Consider the following 22,417-nt stretch of genomic DNA (forward strand, 5'->3'; position numbering starts at 1 on the left):
ACTTTCTTTGTATTGAGCTTGATATGGCTAAAACTAAATTCATTATTGCTCTACCACCCAAACTATCACCCTATCTGGAATTTTCAGTTTCTATTACAGCTACTATTATGCAATGATTTATCTCATTTAGAAACCTGTATCTATGTGACATACAAGAAACATTTTTCACTAATATAAATAATACCCTACACTAAAAAATAGTGAGAACATTTAACTAGAAAGACTTTTATCATCCTAGATGCAACTCTTTGTACTAAAAATCATGTCAGCAAATTAAACCACTCTGACAGAGCTACGAATATCACTTCTACAACAGTGATCCCTTGCCTTTTTTTTCTGTCCCAAAACACCTAGTAGAATTTTTTTTGAGTAATTATGACTCATTATGCCACAAAGTAAGCCAGTCATTAAAATTAAAGCTGTATTCTTCAGTTATGGATTGTAAACATAAATGTATTCAAACATCTTCAAAATTTACTACAATGAGTTGTGATTGAAATGGCAATAAACCATCAATAAACATTATGTGAAACAAAGATCAGAAATTGGGAAATACAGGAGACAGGTTGGAGGCTCTAATACAGAGTGATTGATTGAATCATTTCTAATAAGTGGATAGTAAAGTACTTTAGAGAGCCTTAACTGTCATAAAAATGTGTTTTCATTTGAATTGCATTATAACATGGATGACTCAAAAGAGCACTGAGATTTTGATTTTATATGAGTTAATTTTATACTTCATTCAAAACTGTTTAATTTGTAGCCATGTATCTAATGTATAACAAACTCCTGTTCACAGAGCTGATGATGGCTGTGTCCAGCAGTTTGACAGTAACGTGATTGTTCTACACGGCAACAAAAGAACCTGCGTCAACCAATGGTCACACATATCAGAAAAAAAGAAGCTTCTGTCACAGCAGAGGCTAAGAGCTCCCAAATTAGAACTGTATTTTCCAGCTGGAAGTTAGTCATTTAATCAATGGTTACTGCAATCTACTACCTATCAACTTCAACACAATCCCTGTATTTGAAAAACTTAGTTTCCTGTTGATACAGAATGTATACTAATAACTAATATACAGTAGGCCAAATACTGTAATAAAATATCTGTAAGATGCTGTGGAATGCAGGGTGAAAGCAATGAAATTTCTCCTTGGAGATGGGGAAGGCTTCAGGAAATCAGGAAATCTTCACAGACAAGGATATATTCAACTGAGGTCTTGAAGGGTAGGCAGGAAGTTGTCATTTTAAGAAGAACGAAGGGCACCCAAACAAGATATACAGTAGTTTGAAAGGTATGAGGATATGTGAAAGACCATGAGGTATCGAGCATTGGGATTAACCAAAGTTATTAGAGGAGAGAGCTTTTTTTTAAGGAGTTTCAATTTAAGGGCCCTGTTATGAAGGATCTCGTATTCTATGTTTGAGCACATTATTGGTGCTCAATATTTAGTGTTGACTGAAAAAAAATGAAAGAGTGCTCAAAAGCAATGAGAATCTATCAAAATGTTTTAAGCTGGGGAGTGACTTGATTAGATGTCATTTTAAATGAATTAGAGAAGAAAAAGTGTGAAAAGTAGGAGACTTCTGAGGAACCTACTGTAGCTCTTGAGACGAGGGAGGAAGTTGTGATCCTAGATAAGTTAAACGGTTTGCTCAAGGGCTCAGCTGATGAGTAGCAAAACTGGCTACTCATTATTCACCACCTAAAATTTGAGATATCTATAAGAGGATTTCCATTGTCATGATGCAGTTGGAAACTGTGAGCAGGTCTAACTGGCTAATAACGTTTCAGGATGTTTGCATCTTGTAGTTTGGTTTTTTTTTTTGTTTTTTTTTTTTAAGGAGACATCATTTGAACATTGGTATATTAACAATTAATGTGACTTGCAAATCAGCAAACCAAAGCAACTTCCAGAGGCTGATAAGCTGGTTTTTCTTTAATTTTGCGTATTTTTTTCATAAGGTAGGTAAGAAAGACATAGTTAACTAGATGATTATTTCTCAGAAATATTCCTATGCTTACATTTTTCTAGAAGCATTCTTTTCTCCCTGGCCACAATGCCAGTGACTACTTTTCTCATATTCCAACCATGGCTGTTTCACAGCATCCTGTTTCCCTCCCCTTCTTTCCATTTTCTGTTCTCATTTCTCCTTTTATTTCCTGCCTGTGTTACACCAGCTACCAGTTGCCAAAAAGGTGGATTAGGTCACTTATCAAATCAGGAGGTTTTCCCTTGTCATTCATTTTCCAATTATACTGAAACTGAAAAGTAGTGTGGTTTTACCTGAAAAAAAAAAAAAAAAAAAGCAGGACTTGTATTTTATCACTGGAAGGTTTGAGTAATAATAGGAAGGAGGTCTCGACTTAATATAAAAGCAGAGGAGAGGCGCCTGGGTAGCTCAGTAAGTTAAGCATCCAACTCTTGATTTTGGCTCAGAGAATCCTGCTTGGGATTCTCTCTCTCTCCCTCTCTCTCTGCTCCTCCCCTGCTCATGCTATCTCTCTCTCTCTCTCTCTCTCTCTCTCTCTCTCTCTCTCAAAATAAAAAAAAAATAAATAAATAAACGTAAAAAGATATATATAAGCAAGGGAGTGATTTTGAATCTTCAACTCCCAATATCTGTCTTAAACTTTTTATTTTGGATGATTAATTAAACACTTTCCTCTGGTTAACTGATAATTAGTCTATATTGCTGTACCTCACTTTGTAGAAAATTTGGCTGCACATATCTACAGCTGCAGATCCAATGGAACCCATACTGGTGGGGAAAACCATGTGATGTCTCCATTAGGAAAGGAGGATCAGACTCGAGAGTCCTACCTTATTTTGATTTCTAAGAATCAGCTGGTCTCACTGGGGAGAATGCCCAGGCCTTGGCTATACTAAATCCATAGTAATTCTGAAATACAGAGGATGAAATAAGAAATGGTGGAACTTCTCAGGATCCCGGCAAAACATACCATGATTCCTTCTAGTGTTTCCTTCCCCCATCATTCCTTGCACAGTGCTTGGCCAAATCCAGTCTCTAAAGGACTGTTTCCCACGTACAACTACTGAGTGCATTTGGGCCCCAATGTAGCTTTCTAAATCTTACCGTAGAGACCCCATCTATGCATCTTCACATCAGTGATCCACAGCTCAGAAAGCATAAAAGAACAAAATAAAAGTCTGAAGTATTACAGCTTTCTCTGCCAGACATATTTTGCCAACTGGTAACCCATGAACTCAAAATTCTTACTGACAGGAAAGTAAAAAAATCCCATGTTGCCATGTGGTTTATATTTAGTGGATCATCAAAATAGGCATGGGATAAGGAACTCCAATCTTTAAAAAAATGTAAGCAAAGCTCAGTCTTAAAAGATTTACAGCAGAAATAGTACTAATAAAATTATCCTATAAAGTAATTTTTAATGGAGTCAAGTTAATTCAAGTCATATCTTGTGGGGGTAAAGATGGAAAGCAATAAATAAAAGAAGGTGGAAGAAAACAAATGTGACCTTGATGACTCCTCCAAAGTTTATAACCTCCACATCGGTTCTTTTCATCCCCTGGTGATATTAATCTTCTATTTATTTTGCTACTGTAATCCTCAGTAATTCTAAATTTGCATAGAGATCGTCCTTTCAAAGTTGGTCTATGCCTGTTCTTTCTCACCTCACAAAAAGTAAAGGAAAAAAAGTGTGTGTGTGTGTGTGTGTGTGTGTGTGTGTGTATGTATGTGTGTACTGTTGGTGGTTAAATATCGACTTGGGACTTCCTCTTTGAACAGTTGCTTTTTCCTCTCACACAAAGGAGATCTCATTTTGTTTGAGACTGGATATAGTTGAAATCAAACCACACACCAAGAGGGTATGATGGATAAGAAGCCCCCAAAACCAGCTCCTCGCAGGATCTTCCAAGAAAGGTTAAAGATTACTGCTCTACCTTTGTACTTTGAAGGTTTTTTGTTAGTCAAGAGGTCAGAATGCCAGGTAAGTCCATAGATGATAACGTTGCAACTAGCAGCTTCTGCCTTAATATAAAATTTGTTTCATGGTGATGTGATGTGACAAGTGCCACCTTGTTTCTGTTGTGATTAAGCCCTCTTCCCTGAGCTCAGAAATATGATGCCAATTTTGCATAATTATAAAGACAATGTGTGGCTTAAGCACATTCAGGTATATATGTATGTATTATATATAATAATATAACATTCTAATGTTAAGTCACCAATGTAAAAAAAATTGAATAAGCTACATTTCCAAAGAATTTATGTAAACATAACAGAAGATTTCAGCTTGGAAGATAAAATGTTTGATATTTTTTTCTATTTACTAGTATGCTTCCACAATGACTTGTATCACTTAATACAAAATATTATGATTGAAATGAAAACTTTTGCTCTTCCTCTTAGTTGTTTGAAGTTTACAAATAATGGTAAAATTATTTTTTAATAGTAAACTTTTGTAAAAATAAATTATGAAAATGCTAAAATTGATATTGTTTAACATTAAATATAGTTGTATATTCTAAAAACATGAAGATAGTGACTTGAAAAGACAATATGTAGGTTGCAGTGTATGTAATATGTACACTAAGATATATAAATACATTCATTCTAACAAAATTCAAAAAGCAGTTCATATTTTTTAAAATGTAAAAATGAAAAAGTATAATTAAATAAATTAAAATCAGTGCTTTGAAAATACCAGTTATGGATAATTTGAAATTAATGAGAGAAATAAACATGAAAGTGTCTGTTACTAATGAAAAAAGAAATCATTAAGCTGGGTCAAATTTTATGAAATTTTAAAAGTAACAAAGTAGCAAAAAGTTAAGTGTTTCAAGAAATGTCATCAGAAATGTTTAATAATGATAATAAGATATGTTTTCTTAAGATTTATTAACAGAAAAATTGTGAAAATATCTACAATAGCACATTTGAGGTTTTTGTAAAGACATGGTAGTTTATATTCTGTTAGAGGTGTTAAACATGTATTAATAAATTTGTCAGTTATATTAGAATATTTTTTGGTTCCTCCTACATGCTTTTATTTTTTGCATCTTTTTCTTTTTTTCATTTTCATTTTTTTAAGTTTATTTATTTTTGAGAGAGAGAGAGAGAGCCTACACAAGCATGTGTGAGAGAGGAGCAAAGAAAGAACAAGAGAATACCAAGCAGACTCCACACTCTCAGTGCAGAGCCCAGTGTGGGCTCCTTCCCACCAACTGTGAGATCATGACCTGAGCCAAGCTCAAGAGTCGACCACTTAACTGACTGAGCTACCCAGGTGCCCCCCCCCCCATATGCTTTGAAAGTGAATTCTACCTTGTCACAATAGGTTAGCCACATGATTACTTTGGCAGGAAAGAGGAATTGGGAAAAAGAAATTTCTAATTTGTAATTAAAAAAAATTTTTTTTAATGTTTATTTATTTTGAGAGACACAGAGACAGAGCTTGAGTGGGGGAGGGGCGGAGAGAGAGGGAAGCACAGAATCTGAAGCAGGCTCCAGGCGCAGAGCTATCAGCACAGAGCCCGACGTGGGGCTCGAACCCACCAACCGTGAGATCCTGACCTGAGCCTAAGTCGGACGCCCAACTGACTGAGCCACCCAGGCACCCCTCTAATTTGTAACTTAAATTTGATTATTCATTAAATGTTCATCGAAGTATTTGTAATAACTCTTTCTGATGATGGTTAGCAGGAAGAACAAGGATTTTAGAGTCAGTAAAACATGTCTTTACCTGATGGTTTTGCCACTTAAACTGCTTGTGATCTTGTGGAATTTACTCTATCTTCTTGAGATTCAATTTTCTCAAACTATAAAATGGAAAAACTACAATTTGCCACCTAAAGTACAATGCCTGGAATACAACAGGTGCCCACCTAATTTATTCACTCAAACAGTGTTTATAGTGTGTCCCCTATGCATCAAGCACCCTACCGAGTTCCAGAGAATATAAATATAACACAAAGATCCCACCTTCAAGAGGCTTAGTCTACAGTAAGGAGTGATGACTCTCTTACCTGACTGTTACTCTACCTTTTCTTAGAAAGCATACTTTGAAATGGAAAGAATAAACTATAGATATAAATATTTCTGATGAAATTGACTTGTTTCCACTCGAATTCATAGCAACATCTTTCACTTGTATGTCAAGGAGAAGAGAGCAAGAGGATAACAATATTGTCTACTTATAGGGTGGTTTCAAGGATTAAAGAAGATAACATATAAAATACCTGGCTTACACTAAAGGTTATATTCATTCATTTTATTATTTATTATAATCTTATTAACATACTAAAATCAGTTTTGAATCCATAGGTACGGTTGACCCTTAAACAACATGGGTTTGAACAGTGTGGGTCCACTTACACTTGGATTTTTTGATGAATATAGTACAGTGCTATATATGTATCTTTTTCTCCAATCATTTTCTTAATAACATTTTTCTCTAGCTTACTTTATTGTAAGGATAGATATATAATACAGATAGCTTACAAAATATGTGTTAATCGACTGTTTGTGTTACTGGCAAGGCTTCTGGTCAGCAGTGGGCTATTAGTAGTTAAATTTTTCTGGAGTCAAAAGTAATATGTGAATTTTTGACTGTGCAGGAGGGTCAGCACCCTAACCCCCTACATTGTTGGAGGGTCAACTGGTAATATGGCTCAAAGGAGAGCCACAGAGCTAGAGCGCTAGTGAAAATAGAAGCTGTGAGAAAAATCTAAGGAAAATAATGGGATTTCTAGGCAGCAGCGAAGTGCTTGGGAACCTTTAAAAGTGAAGGAAAGCCAGGGATATATGGAAGGTTATCTTTATTTATTTATTTTTTTTATTTTTTTTTAATTTTTTTTTTCAACGTTTATTTATCTTTGACAGAGAGAGTCAGAGCACGAACGGGGGAGGGGCAGAGAGAGAGGGAGACACAGAATCGGAAACAGGCTCCAGGCTCTGGGCCATCAGCCCAGAGCCTGACGCGGGGCTCGAACTCACGGACCGCGAGATCGTGACCTGGCTGAAGTCGGACGCCCAACCGACTGCGCCACCCAGGCGCCCCTGGAAGGTTATCTTTAAAAGAAAATGGGATAGAGGAAGTTGGGATACTCTGCAGAACGTTAAGTGGGGTCTTTGTTGAAGGAATTCAGAACATTTAAACTAGGGAAAATATAACTGAGGACTAACCTGGTCTGTAAGGAGATCACACATTTAGAGGTGCTTCCTAGCTATTTTTGTGACAGGGCACTTGTAAGAATTTAAGGATTTTTGCCCCTAGGAAAAGGTACCAACATGTACCATTTTAAATGCAATTCCAGAAAGTCCATGGATCCCAGGTCAAGAATCCGTTAAAAATACATAATCTTCATGAAAAAGATAATGTGGACTTACTTAAACCACAGCATGAGAATTTTGGACTGATCAGGAAGATTTATTTGATAATAAGTGCTATTAAATGCCACAACAGGATGCCAGTGAAAACACAGTTTTTGCAAATGGGGAAAATTCTCATTTTTCTGGAACTGTTTGAAATTAAGATAGAGGTGTGCCTGGGTGGCTCCGTCGATTAAGCGTCAGACTTCGGCTCAGATTATGGTCTCGTGGTTCATGAGCTCAAGCCCCACATGAGGCTCTGTGCTGACAACTCAGAGCCTGGAGCCTGCCTCGGATTCTGTGTCTCCCCCTCTGCCCTCCCTGCTTGTGCTCTATCTCTCTCTCAAAAATAAATAAACATTAAAAAAATTAATAAAAAAATCGGAGATAGAACTTGGGCAACATTTCATAGTTTCTTCAATCTGTGATATGCCTTAAAAACAATATGTATAATATGTCTTTTTATTAACTTGAACATAATAATGTGGTCACCATATCAGTGTCAAAATAACATATCTCTGACTAGTCCTCACCACTAGTTCATTTAGAATTATACTGGTATATTTATAAGAGCTTATCCGAAACTCAATCAAGACTGTGACCCATTGGTCTCTGCGTACTGAATATAAGTTTGATCTATTCTTACGCTTGTGGCTGTGGTTGAAGTTCACAGGGTCTATCGTTATTTGTAATCTTACCTTTCCTCCGGGCTGCCTTTATTCTTAGCTCACTACCTTTGTTCTTGCTTCTTCCCCCCGCCCCACCCTTAATAAACCCTCCTTAATCCTTTCCATGAATCTGTATGTTTATCATAACTCTTATTTTTCCCTGATTAATTCTACCCAGTTCATATCATTCTCTCCTGACTGAACCACCTCTGTAATTTTTCTTAGAAGCATAGATGGTTGTCACCTGTATGTATAGAAGGAACTCAATAAGCTTTGGCAATGAGGGATTTTAGTTTTCCTATCATATGGCAGGTTAATACCCATAAATCTAATTTGGAAGACGAAGAGAGTGGTACACTTTGATTTCAGAGTTTTCTCTTGCTTACTTTTCCTCCAAGAATCATAGAATCTCCAGTTTGAACTTGATCTTAGATGCCATACTCCAGTAAAACCACACACCCTGTCATTAAGTTCTCCAACCAATTTGCCTGCATTCTGATCTTCCCTCTCTCCCTCACTCCTGTCCTAGTTCCAAATTATAGTGTAGCTTCGACTTGATTCCTGCATGGCAGAGGCTTACCAGTAGAACGGGATGTGAAAGGCTTAAAAAGAGAGATATGATTGAAAAAAAAAGTCCCCCCAAATCAAATTGTTTTATTAATCAGAAGTCAAACTTGAGAAAATCCAAGTACTTTTCAACAGAGTGGCTAGACACTTTCATGGTTTTTATAGAACATCTGCCTGATTATGGAGACAGTATATATTGACAACTTTTCAAGCCAAATTTCCCAATGCAGTTTTATATTTCTCTACTGAAGACAACATGAAGGCACCCTTTCATAGTATATGTGAATGGAGATGGGTTTCATTACTCTGGTTCACAAGATACCCTCCCCTTCTCATACATAATCCCATTGAAGGAGATCTATTTTGGAGATTTTTGGATGACACCACTGTCACACGCACATACAAATCTCCATCCTCAAAAAGTAACATATGAATAATGAAAAATGCAAAGTACCTGTTAATGATGTGAGTGATGAGGTAATGCTTTTTTTTTTTAAGTGGCTAACATTTATGGTCCACTTGCTATGTCCCAGGTCCCATGTGCTTTATACACAGTATTATTCCATTCAATCTTGAACAACTCTGTAAGGCAATAGCAGGAGGCTGGTTTCTACCTCTATTCTTGGTCCTCTAGCAGTACACTCTCACACAGGAAAAACAATGGTCATTACCATCATCATCATCATCATCATCATCATCATACTTCAGTGCTTTTAATATATTCAGAAAGTTGTTCAACATCACCACTATCTAGTTCTAGAACATTTTCATCCTGCTAAAAAGAAATCCCATTAGCAGTTAATCCCTCTTCCCCTGCTGTATACATTTTTATATGCATTTGTTGGGATTTTTTTCTGTCTCCCAATTTTGAAACCAATTAAAAATTAAGACAGAGGAATCCCACACAGATCAATTAGGTACTTTTATCATTAATAAAATCTATTGCTATGTAGTTTAGATTTATGGCCAAAACAATGCTAACACTTTATACCAGATTTAGGTAGGCTTGAGCTACCTTGAGTCACTCACTAACTCAGTTTAAAAGCCACAAGCCTACCCCTCCTGGAGGCCCTTTACCACATGGCAGGACCAGAAAAAGAACACCTACTCTCTCCTAATACGCTGAGCAGAGAGAGGATAGAAAGGGGCTAAGTTGAACATGTTGCCTCTTAATTCACTCTGGCTGTACTGTGCAGGATAGATTGGAGGGCATAAGAAGGTGGCAGAGAAACCAGGTAAATGCTATCGCAATGCCAATAACACATTGGCTGATTCTTCAATCCTATGCCCCTTTGAATTGGTCTTTTCTATGTTAATTTGTTCTTAGGAGGTATCAGCAGGTTCCTTATATAACATTATAGCCAGCTCTCAATTAGGAGGTAGGATGGACTGGAAAGACCACAGGGTTGGACAAAGAAACTTGTCCCACATTCCAACTCTGCCCCTGAAGTAGATTGCTACAGTAATACTACCAATTTGTTCAAGCCTCACTGTATGCATTCCCCCTTTGAAATGTGACTTCTCTGGTCTTTCATGAAGAGATTGACTTTATTTTTCTACCCCTTGAAATCTGGACTAGGTCATGCTTCGGTAAATGTGACAAAGGGAGAAAATTAGAAACCTCACACATTAGGTTTGCCTTCTCTCACATCCTTCTGCCAGCATGTGAACAAATATAGGCTTACCTGACTGGAGACAAGACCCTGTGGAGTGAGACTCTGGTTTTCTCAGTAGAGTGTTTTCCAACACCAACAACCAATTCTCTGACTCTCTGGACACCATCTGGCTGTTCAACAATTCAGCTGAATTCTGACACTACCTATCCAGATGTAGTGCAGACCCCACTGCTTAGTTAAGGGCACAGTCCCACAAGACTGCCCTCCACTTCAGTCACCAACTGAAAGTCCCAGACCTCCTATACTTCTGACCAGCTCACTATAAATCAAAAGGTGCCATGATTCCCTCTGAAGACTTTATAATTTATTAGACTGGCTCACAGAACTCAGGAAGCCACGTTACTTACATTTTCTGGTAAAAGATACAAATGAACAGGCAGATCAAGAGGTCCATAGGGCAAGATCTGGAAGGGCCCCAAGCACACATGCTTCTGTCCGTACTGAGTTTGGCTGTACCAACCTCTCAACATGTGAATGTGTTCACCAATTAGGAATTTTATCAAATCACATTGTTCAAGAATTTTTATGAAACTTAAATCTCCCAGCCCATCCCCCATTTTTCCTAGAGGTTGGTGGGTAGGGCTGAAATTTCCAACCCAGTAATCAGTTGTCCTTTTAGCCACCAGACCTATCTTGAAGCTATCCAGGGATTCCATCCTAAGTCATCTCATTAGTATAAACTCAGGTATTACGTAAAGTGACTCATTACTAGTAACAAAAACAGTCCTACCATTCAGGAAATTTGAAGGGTTTTAGGATCTCTGTGCCAGGAAATGGGGGACAAAGACCAAAACATATTTCAGTTCTGCATTCCCAGCTAGGACCCCAGGCAAGTGTGTGAGGCCACCCCTAGACCAGCCACAGTGAAGTATATCCAAAGAACGATCATCCAGCCACAGAATAATGGGAAATAGCAAACATTTGCTATTTTAGTCCACTAAGTTTGAGGGTGGCTTGTTACACAACAAAAGCTAACTAATATAGCACTTTATCAGCCATGAAGAAAAAGGGATAAAATAGTTCTACTAAGAACATGAGAAAGATGATTGTTGTAATTCAAAATGAATTTAATCTTGAGCTTCGTGGGAACCAAGACAAATAAAAACAAGATGGGTTACAGAGTTTCCATTATTTGAGAAAAGAAGTATATCAGTTCTGAAGAGGTGAGAAACAGTTTGATGGGCTAAGAAAGGATAAATGGTATGTCAGTATTAAAGAGACACAAAATGCCATAATATATAAGAGTGTCTTCACATTTATAAGCATAAGAAAAAAATCATGTAATTCTCTTACATTAATCTTCAATATAAGTCAAGATAATCCAGCATGTCATAAACATTGAGCTTATTAAACTCTAAAGGAATGATTAACATGTCTATAAAACTGGAATTTTTAAAAACATGCTTTTGGAAAGAGCTGGGTATGAAGGTAAGTATTTACACTTGGAAGGATTTTATTCTCGAAACCCCCATGTCATTCTTTTGTACTACAGCCAGTCTTCACAGAATGTAAATTCCCCTTATTTAAATAACTTTCACTTGAGTGAAATGAAACTAGGTTATTTAACCTAAAAAGTTGTATTTCTATAAAACCCATAATAATGTGAATGTAGCAATAATGAATGAAATTCGGACTTCAATGTTTAGCTTTGATGTTAAACTATTTTTATGATTATGAACTATTCCATTGCCTTTATTTATATAAACATACACTATTTATAGGACCCACACTATAAGCCATGTACTCTGCTAAGTGCTTTACGTATGCCAATTTATTCAATCCTTTCAATTGTCCTGGAATCTAGATATTTAATGCTTGTCCTATCTTGACCCCTAAATGGCTCCTCTTATAGGTGCAGGCTTCCACTGATGCCTACATAAAAAGTCAACTGTCTTAAATCAATGGGGAAAGTTTTGAAAAATGACCTATTTAAACACAAATCAAATTACATCCTTACCTCACACCTTATGCTAAAATAAATTTGTGAAAGATTTAATCAAGACCTAGATGTAAAGGGGAGCCCGGGTGGCTCAGTCGCTTAAGAGTCCGACTCTTGGTTTCAGCTCAGGTCACGATCTCAGGGTTTGTGAGTTCAAGTCCTATGTTGGGCTCTGTGCTAACAGTGCAGAGCCTGCTTGGAGTTTTCTCTCTCTCCCTCTCTCTCTGCTGCTCCTTGCTCTCTGAATGAATGAATGAATGAATGAATGAATAAATGAACTTTAAAAAAAGGAGTTAAATGTAAAATTAAGCCATAAGTTAGGTGATTTATCTCAGGGTAAAGAAGAAACCTATATCAAACAGCAATTAAGGAAATTACAAAGAAAAGTGGTAACAAGAAAACAGTTGAATATATACCAATGAAATAATGCTCTTAATTTCTTTCCCACAGGAGTATAAACATTACTGGACAGAGTTGAGAGGAACTACACTTTTTTTTTATTCTGACAAAAAAAGTCCAACAGTAAGTAGTTAAACACATTTGACTGGTTCAATTTTTTCCAATATAGACATGTTATATAGTTTTATTCATTTGGGGTTTTCTGTCTCTCAAGAGTAAAGATATTCTAGTAAAACCAATTCAAATAAGAACATTGATATCTGTGGATACTATCAGATATAAGACCTATGGTAAAGTTTCCAGGGCACCTACGAAGAAGATATAAACTTGTGTCTTTAGTTTTGCATTTTTTTCTTTCTGATCCCAATGGTAGAAACTTAGTTGAAAAGTGAAAATTTTAGCTAGGTAACAAGATACAACTTGCTTAATGCCAAGGGGTAGCCTTAATTTCCCCAGTTTTTTATCTTGCTGTATCATGCAGTTATTATCCGAAAGAAACTAGGTGATCCCCAAAGCCTCATAACATAAAATATGTCACAATTTAATTTTTCTAGGGAGATGAAAACATAACCTGCTAAAGGGACTTCTAAGAGCTTAAGCATGAGAATAAAGAGATTCTGAGATTTATTTATTAGTATAAATTTCAAATAATTTATTTTTAATTTTTTTATTTTTACATTTATTTATTTTTGAGAGACAGAGCATGAGCAGGGGAGGGGCAGAGAGAGAGGGAGACACAGAATCTGAAGCAGGCTCCAGGCTCTGAGCTGTCAGCAGAGCCGGATGTGGGGCTTAAGCCCACGAACTGTGAGATCATGACCTGAGCCCAAGTCGGACACTCAACCAACTGAGCCACCCAGGCACCCCTATCAAATACTTGATTTATATTTCAATTTTTCCACAAAGATCAAAAACTGTGTATTTCATTTTTCCCACAAATAAAATGTAGCGTTTTAGTGTCAAATGTTTGCCTACCACGGAATGCTATAGGAGATTTTATGATCTAGTAACTTGTTTAAATACAAACATTTTGTACCATGGATGCAGTAGCCCACAGTTCTTGGAACATCATTATTACATGCCCAGATTTAATGAAAGAGACAGAAAAAACAGCCTTTGTGATGTATTCCACCTTGCAGGTATTTTAGTGCCATTAGTGGTAACTTAACCAGAAATCATTTAAAAAACAAACAAACAGGGGCGCCTGGGTGGCGCAGTCGGTTAAGCGTCCGACTTCAGCCAGGTCACGATCTCGCGGTCCGTGAGTTCGAGCCCCGCGTCGGGCTCTGGGCTGATGGCTCAGAGCCTGGAGCCTGTTTCCGATTCTGTGTCTCCCTCTCTCTCTGCCCCTCCCCCGTTCATGCTCTGTCTCTCTCTGTCCCAAAAATAAAAATAAACGTTGAAAAAAAAAATTAAAAAACAAACAAACAAACAAACAAAATGTGTTGAGCACTGGGTGTTACACGTAAGGGACGAATCACTAAATTCTATTCCAATATTACGCTATATGTTAACTAATGAGAATTTAAATAAAAGATTGAAAAAAAAAATAACATGCAAAAACAAACAAACAAAAACAAACTTAAAATGATGACTTTCACCAGAGTTCTGGACAGGTAAGATTCATATGGAGGTATGGGGCGCCTGGGTGGCGCAGTCGGTTAAGCGTCCGACTTCAGCCAGGTCACGATCTCGCGGTCCGGGAGTTCGAGCCCCGCGTCAGGCTCTGGGCTGATGGCTCGGAGCCTGGAGCCTGTTTCCGATTCTGTGTCTCCCTCTCTCTCTGCCCCTCCCCCGTTCATGCTCTGTCTCTCTCTGTCCCAAAAATAAATAAACGTTGAAAAAAAAAATTAAAAAAAAAAGATTCATATGGAGGTGTTTTCAAATGCCATAATAAATTTTAATAAAATGAATCCCTCTGTTGTGCCTTCCAACTTCCTACTGATGTCAGTGAAACTATGAGAGACCCTGGTCTAACCCTTGTACAGTATACATAGTGGGTGAGTGAATAGTTATTGCTCACTTGTTACCTGGCATGAGGCAGTACAGCTTAGTGAGTACAGCTTAGTGACTGCTGCCTGGTCTTCAGGCAGACTGCCTGGCTTGTTATCCTGTCTCTGCCACTGTGAACTGTGGGTCTTGGGCTAGTTGCCTAACCTGTCTGTGTCAGTATATCAGACAGGGAACTGGTAGGAAACAGATGACATCTCAAATTGGGCATTTTTTTTTTTTAAGATTTTATTTTTAAGTAATCTCTAAACCCAACGTGGGGCTCGAACTTACATATGCCCCTAACCGAGATCAGGAGTTCGTGCCCTACTGATCAAGCCAGCCAGGAGCCCCTCAGATTGGGCATTTTTGAAGAGAGCTTAATGAAGATGCTATATTCAAAGCAGTGGACAGGATATAGGAAAACTACAAAGGATAGAATAGAACTCTGAGGCTAGGAACAGTTCCCTACTTTGATGCCCAGAATTTAAAAAAAAAAAGTGGGAGAAGAGTGAACAGAAGTGTATGACGATGACTACATTGAGAGGAGTAAGATCTTTGACCGAGGAAGCAATTGCATAAATACCTCACTCTCCTCAGGCTTCTGATCTCCTGCCAGTGTTAACTAGGGTCCAACCCAATGGGAATAAAGGGGCCCTTGATGTTGTCCCCACAGGTCCCTCTCCTGTGCACAGCACTGTGTGGTAAAGGGATAAAAGGAAACCCAGGGAAGCAAATAAAAGATCTTGTCCAACATCATTTCCAAATCCCTAAAATTAGGATAAAAAGAATCACCCATTACATGAGGTTATCAAAAGGATTAGACGAGATAATGAATGTAAGGACTTGAGAGATGAGCTGCCACATAGCACGCATTCAAGCATTTTACATACATTATCTCATCTAATTCGCATAGCAACTCTTCTGAGTGGTATACTATTTTAATCACCACTTATAGATGAGAGTAGTCAAGTTTAGGGATTCAGAAGTTGTACAAGATCAGACAGTTAACGAAAGGGGTACCATCCAGGTCCTGCTCCTGAGCCAGCATTCTTAACCACTATGCCATGAACAGACTGTTACAATGAAATACTGCAGAATTGTCCATCTACCCATTTTGTTAAAAGAGGGTGCAGACTTTAGGAAATTTGGGGAGGGGGCGATAGTCTCAGGAGAAAGCATAGAGATAGAACAGGTGAGAAGTGGAGATAATTCAGCTTATAGTAGGGAAGAATTTAAAGCTGCCTTGACATATTTGAAAGACTGTCAGGAGGTCATGTGAAAGAGTCAATGAATTCGTTTCATGTTATTACAGAGAAAGAGGACTAGGACCATTGGATGGAAATTAACTGGAGGAACGACTGTGCCTTAATACAAGGAAAAGCTTGCTAGCAGGCAGAATGGCATAGAGGCATAAGTTCCATGTTGTTTGAGATATTCCAACATAGACAGGATGGCTACAGGGAGGGATGCCGTGGAGGAGATTCAAGCATCAGATGGCAGCTGGATTAGACAGATGACCTTTAAGGCTCTTTTCAACCCTACAATTAAAAAAAAAAAAAAGATAAAACTTCCTTTCTTCTAATCAGTAGATCAGCACTCTATCTAATTCGGCCACTTCCTCCTCTGTTGCTTCCTCCTTTGTCTCAGCAAAGTTTACTTAGCTTAATCTAGACAATCCATCGGAAAAAGATTTGTGTGCAATTTTTTAATTCTGTCCTGCTTCCCTTATACCTTTCCGTCCATTTTTAATTGCTCTTTGTCCATTGAAAATAAATAGGTCAACCCAAACGAACCCACAACTTCATCATTATAGAAATAGGTCTGGAAAAAAATTTACTTATTTTTCTGCCTTACTTTATTCAGAAAAATAAAATAAGGACACGAAGCAGAACCTAGTAAAATAAGTTCTACTGGGCAAAACAGAGGAAAATAAAAAAGTCAAGAATGAGGCTAATTCAGAAAAAAAAATTATGCCATAAAAACTCTACTATACTTACTGGAGGTGAATTTGATCTTCCCACACTAGAGAACAGGTCTGAACAGCTGCATACAGAGTAGCCCATATATACCAGTTGTTCAGAAGAAATATTCTAATTGTATTGGGCTAAGAGAGGAATTTCTTAATAGGATCCTTATAACCAGCGATGTGATAAATGTTGAAGAAGAGCATTCTTGAAAAAATCGTGTGTATGAATATATGTATACAAGTTTATTATAAATATTACTGATATAAAGAATGTGTAGCACAAAGTTGAAAAAATAAAATATACAATTTTTAAAAATATTTTCTTTCTTAAAAAAATTTTTTTAATGTTTATTTTTGAGAGAGAGAGACAGAGTGCAAGCAGGCACAGGGAGAGAGAGGGAGACACAGAATCTGAAGCAGGCTCCAGGCTCCAAGCTATCAGCACAGAACCCAATGTGGGGCTCGAACTTATGGACTGTGAGATCATGACCTGAGCCAAAGTCAGACATTTAACGGACTGAGCCACCCAGGCGCCCCTACAATATTTTTTATTATAGTTTCCATATAGGTAATTGATTCTCACAGATACTTTCATTGATCTTTCTGAACTTGGATCCACAGGCAACTAAAATTGCAATTCAATCATGATTTGACAAATGCAGTTGTCTTCCAATCTGCTGTTTCCCTAATAAATTTGTCACTAAATGTGACATTTGATATGAATGTCGACTGATATTTTTGTTTACATTAATGATAAGAGGAAAGCAAAGCGATAATCATGTATGTTAGAACTTCACCTATTTTGATAATGACATGGGTAAGTTCTTTGCTAAACAACATGATAATTTCTGAATCATGGGACAATATTTTGTCAATTTTTTTTGTTCTGTTCACAATGAAAAAGTTTCAGACACAAGAAACTTTAACATTTTATCTGCTTTATTAATATTTTACCCCTCACTTTGCTACCCAGAGCCCAGCAAACTGTGGCCCTTGACCCAAATGTAGCCAGTGGCCTGATTTTGTACAGTCTATGAGCTAAGAATGTTTTTTACATTTTCGAAGTATTGTATGAAAACAATAAGAATTTGCAACAGAGACTCTGTGTGGTCTGCAAAGCCTGAGACATTTACTATCTAGCTTTTGCAGAAAAAAAATTGCTGGCTCCTAGGACAATTAACAAAACAATAAATCAAGCCCTAATTTGTAAGGTTTACCAATTTCCAAGGTGTAAATACTCCCACCACAGCTGATTTTAACCTATCAATGTGACTTTCCTGAATTGGGAAGAAAGATATGGTAATACACTGTTAGATAGTATTTCCCTCAAACAGAAATGAGGATGTAAATAACCTCAAGGGCATAGCAAATACAATGTAGCAATATAATTAGAAAATAATGAGTTTTGAATTTTAGTTACCTTTGTTTTTAATATAATTGTATGTTTATATAATTTAATTTTTAACAACTGTGTTTAGTGACTGGCTTGCAAACTTCCTAAAAATGAAAAAATCAGCTTTTGCAAAGTCATGTGGGCCAGGTCCAGCACACCATCACAGAATACATCTCCAAATGCCTTCTGAGTTCGGAAGGCTTGCGATGCCCAGTTGAAAGCCAGGATTTCATGCAAGGTCCAAATCAGTTATGTTCCTCCTTTCTAGAACTAATGTATGTTACCCATGAAACAATTTAATGAGATTTCCCTTATCTTTGCAGTATGTTGACAAGTTAGACATAATAGACCTCACATGCCTTACTGACCAGAATTCAACCGAAAAGAATTGCGCAAAATTCACCCTTGTTTTACCAAAAGAGGAAGTGCAACTGAAGGTGAGTGAGGAGACGCAATTAGTTGGAAACAAGTTGTTATAAATAGCACTCGCCTCTTCACAACCCACTGGGCTGAGGTAAAGAGGAATCGTAAGAGGACCTGCCAAGTCTCATTCTTTGTTCGTATTTCTTGCCTCTTGCCAAAAACTGCAGTTTTCTAAATAGGGAGTTGAAAGGGCCTGTCCACTTGTTTAGTATACAAGCACATTGAAACCATACACTTCTGTCCTCTGACAAAGTCAGAGATCCCACCTGGTGTTTTTTTTTTTTTTTTTTAATTTTTTTTTTTCAACGTTTATTTATTTTTGGGACAGAGAGAGACAGAGCATGAACGGGGGAGGCGCAGAGAGAGAGGGAGACACAGAATCGGAAGCAGGCCCCAGGCTCTGAGCCATCAGCCCAGAGCCCGACGCGGGGCTCGAACTCACGGACCGTGAGATCGTGACCTGAGCTGAAGTCGGACGCTTAACCGACTGCGCCACCCAGGCGCCCCCCACCTGGTGTTTTTAAGAAGTTGTTCTTGAGTTGATACTTACCAAGTTCCCAGATGAATCTGAGACGTGTCCAACATGATACATGTTTGGAACTACTGAATTAGACAAACCCGCATTTCACAAATCGAGAGATATTTTGCAAGGCAATTGGCCTATACTGTAATCTTCAAAAATATCGCTGTGAGAAAAGCCAAAGGAAGGCCAGACACCTGTGTCCAATTTTGGAAACTGTGGCGTATGACAGCTACATGCAGTGTGTGATCCTGGACTGGATTCTGGGCTAGAAAAGGAAAACAAAAAACTATAAAGAACATTACCATTACAATTAGAAAAATTCAGAAAAGAACTGTGTATTAGATATACACCGTTTGTGAAAGATGGTATTAATCTCATAAAACTCTAAGCCCCACACGAGCAGAAATTTGTTTGTTAAATTCATCACTGTACAGCTAGCACTTGCACAGAAAAAAAGTTTTTCTTGAATTGACATTCAAAGCGAGCCAGTTAAAGTCAACCAACAATTACAGTGTTAAACGTATTGTTGCAATTGAATAAGAAGTTGTTCAGTTGGCCTTGCAAGCACTGCTCATGAATCTTTACAGTACCGTAGTCCCCCTCCCCCCCCTTAAAGTGGTTACAGTTACCCGTGGTCAACTGCAGCCTGGAAGCAGATGGTCCTCCTTCTGACCTTATCAAAAGGTCAGTAGTAACCTAACACTCCACCACAAGGCCTACGTCATTCACCTCACTTCATCTCATCGTGTAGGCATTTTATCATCTTGCACCATTGCAGGAAGAAGGGTGAGTACAGCACAATAAGATATTTTGAGAAAAAGACCACATTCACATAACTTTTATTGAAGAATATTGTGATAATTGTTTTATTCCATTACTGTTGTTAATCTCTGTGTCTGATTTATAATTTAAACTTTATCATAGGCATGTATGTACAGGAAAAACATAGTATATGTAGCACTATCTTCGATATCAGGCATCTACTGGGGGTCTTGGAATGTATCCCCATAGATAAGGGGGAATACTGTACTAGGAATCGCTTGTTAGGAAATCTAGACCCTACCCCAACCCTGGGCCCCAGATTTTTTGTTTTAAGCAAACTTCCCAGATGATTCTGATATGGTGGATAAAGAACACGAGATTGGAATCATATGTCTGGGGTTGAATTCTGGCTGTTTTATTCATCAGCTGTGTAATTGTAGGCAAGTTACTTAACTCCTTTATGCCTTGGTTTCTTCATCCACAAGTAAGTCTTTACTCAGATGTATCTCTCTTACTGAGACTACCTGGACCATTTTATTAAAATTGCAACCCTTTTCCTCTCCCCTAGCCCCTAATGACATTCTCAATGTCTCTTACCCTGCTCTACATTTTATTCTCCCATTTATTTCCTTCTGATGCTACAATATTTACTTACTATTCTACTTATGATATATTATTCCATAACTAGATCCAAAATTCCAGAACAAGGATTAGTATTCTGTTCTCTGATGTGAACCAGCACCTAGAATAGTGCCTAGCCCTTAAGGTACTCAATAAATATGTTAAATGAGCAAATCTATAAAATAAAAATTTCTTAAAGTACCTTTGCAGAATTACCATAAAGATTAAATCATTTAATATGTGAAGTACTTAGAACAGTAGCTGCCCCTTATAAATAATAAATGTTGGCTATATTAGTAGGATTTAGAGCTAAGAATTGGAAATTTTTAAGGACTAACTATATTGGTCTTACCTGGTTGCAAACTTAAAGCCAGTCAATATTAAATACCAGTGGGGTGGATCAACCATTAATTCACACATTGCAGAAATAAGAGAATAACATTTACTTTTTTAAAAGTAAATGTGCATGATTTTACTTGTTTGGTAAGCAGATAGATTGAAGCTATATACTTCTGACAAAAGAAAATAGTTTTGAAATTTCATAACATACACATTGTCTTAAACAAAAAGGAAAATGAATTGTTTCTTCAACTAATTTAAAGTGCTTTAAAAATTACAACTGACTTTTTAAAACAACGTGCTTCAATAGAAAGATATGCATTTTGTCAGCCTTGCTGGGTTTTGATAGCTTACACATTTGGAGTCTTATGAAACAATCATATGAAATTCTAAAATTACCTGAAGTTAATAAAAGTGTTAATGTTCACACTTATGTCTTTTCTTCTTTATGTTTTTGTTTTCATCTTCAGACAGAAACTGCAGAAAGTGGGGAAGAGTGGAGAGGCTTCATTCTTACAGTAACAGAGGTAGGAAGGACATTACTTTTGATTGATTCATTAATTCAACAAATATTTACTGGACACTGACTATGAACCATACAGAGTGAAAAGGGTAAAGTGAAGATACAAGAATTGAAAAGGACAGATATATACCCGTACATTTACTCATGAAATTTATATTTGTATGAGGTGGATGGAAAGGAAGAAAGGCAATAAACAAAATAGTTTAAAATTGTGATAATTGTTATGAAGAAAATAAACCAGGCCATGTGCTAGCTAGAGAGTAACAGGTGGTCAGGGAGATCTACTTTTTGGTCTTTTGACACAATGGTTCTTTGTATGTGCTGATAGTTACAGCTTATATAGCATCATCTAAAATACTTTCCAATTCCTTTCTTATTCATTTAATACATATTTATAAAATGCTGAGATGAATTTTATGAATAACATAAACAATATAACAGAAAGACCATCAAAATGAATATTCACCTTTAAACATTTGTTTAGTTAGTCTTAAGACAAAAGGATCCTTACCTGTTCAACTGCCATGGCATCTTCTCAGAGACAAATAGTAAGATCTACTGCTTATAGTTAACAGTTGCAGCAGGATGTCTACCATTATTTTAAGTGAAGCTTCTGTAGCAACTGTCTTATAAACATTAGGTACTTTAAGAGCCAGCCCCCAAAGAAGGACCATGTTCTCTGGTACTTTTAGAGAAGAAGTCAGTTAAGTACAGACTATCCAAAGCGAGTTCCTAAGTAAAGGCTTTGCAGTCACATGAGATAAGCACTGCACTTTACTGAGATGATGGATGCTGGGGTTTTTTTAGGTTTCCTTATTTATTTTAAGAGAGAGAGACAGTGCAAGCAGGGGAGGGGCAGAGAGAGGGGGGGGAGAGAGAATCCCAAGCAGGCTCCATTCTGTAAGCACAGAGCACAAAGTGGGGCTCAATCTCATGAACTGTGAGATCATGACCTCAGCCAAAACCAGGAGTCAGATGCTTAACTGACTGAGCCACCCAGGTGCCCTGATGCTGGCTTTTTATATCAGCCAATAACAGGTGAAAGTTGGACGTTCAGCTACCATGTAGGGAAGTCTTAGGAGGTTAGAAAACTGGACGAGTTAAAGATGTGAAAGACATTTTGACTTGTGTGGAGGAAGAAACTCAATGGGGAAGTCCATTGATGTTGTGAAAAAGCATCTTTGTGTGGCACAGCACTTTTATATTGGGATACAAGTATCCCAAGGGTATATGAGTAGGTATCAAAGAGAATACCAAAACCACTGGA

At 37.4% G+C, this 22,417-nt stretch overlaps 1 protein-coding gene across 5 annotated transcripts in view; it reads left to right on the forward strand.

The window, feature by feature from the left end:
• The first annotated feature begins 3,773 nt into the window (after positions 1-3,773).
• The window catches only part of STAP1 (signal transducing adaptor family member 1), a 43,411-nt gene continuing 24,767 nt past the window's right edge, over positions 3,774-22,417 (forward strand). For 4 of the 5 annotated variants that reach the window (XM_047090968.1, XM_047090971.1, XM_047090970.1 and 1 more), the window contains exons 1-4: positions 3,774-3,976; positions 12,660-12,731; positions 18,283-18,396; positions 21,098-21,154. In XM_047090968.1, the coding sequence (XP_046946924.1) occupies positions 3,857-3,976; positions 12,660-12,731; positions 18,283-18,396; positions 21,098-21,154 (363 nt within the window). In that variant the 5' untranslated portion in view covers positions 3,774-3,856. The remainder of the gene's footprint in view (positions 3,977-12,659; positions 12,732-18,282; positions 18,397-21,097; positions 21,155-22,417) is intronic. The other variant, XM_047090972.1, reaches the window with a different exon arrangement.

This window comes from Lynx rufus, unplaced genomic scaffold (genome assembly GCF_022079265.1).
Source record: "Lynx rufus isolate CCGP_SWC_20201006 ecotype Redwood Valley unplaced genomic scaffold, mLynRuf1.p SCAF_3, whole genome shotgun sequence".
Lineage (NCBI taxonomy): Eukaryota > Metazoa > Chordata > Mammalia > Carnivora > Felidae > Lynx > Lynx rufus.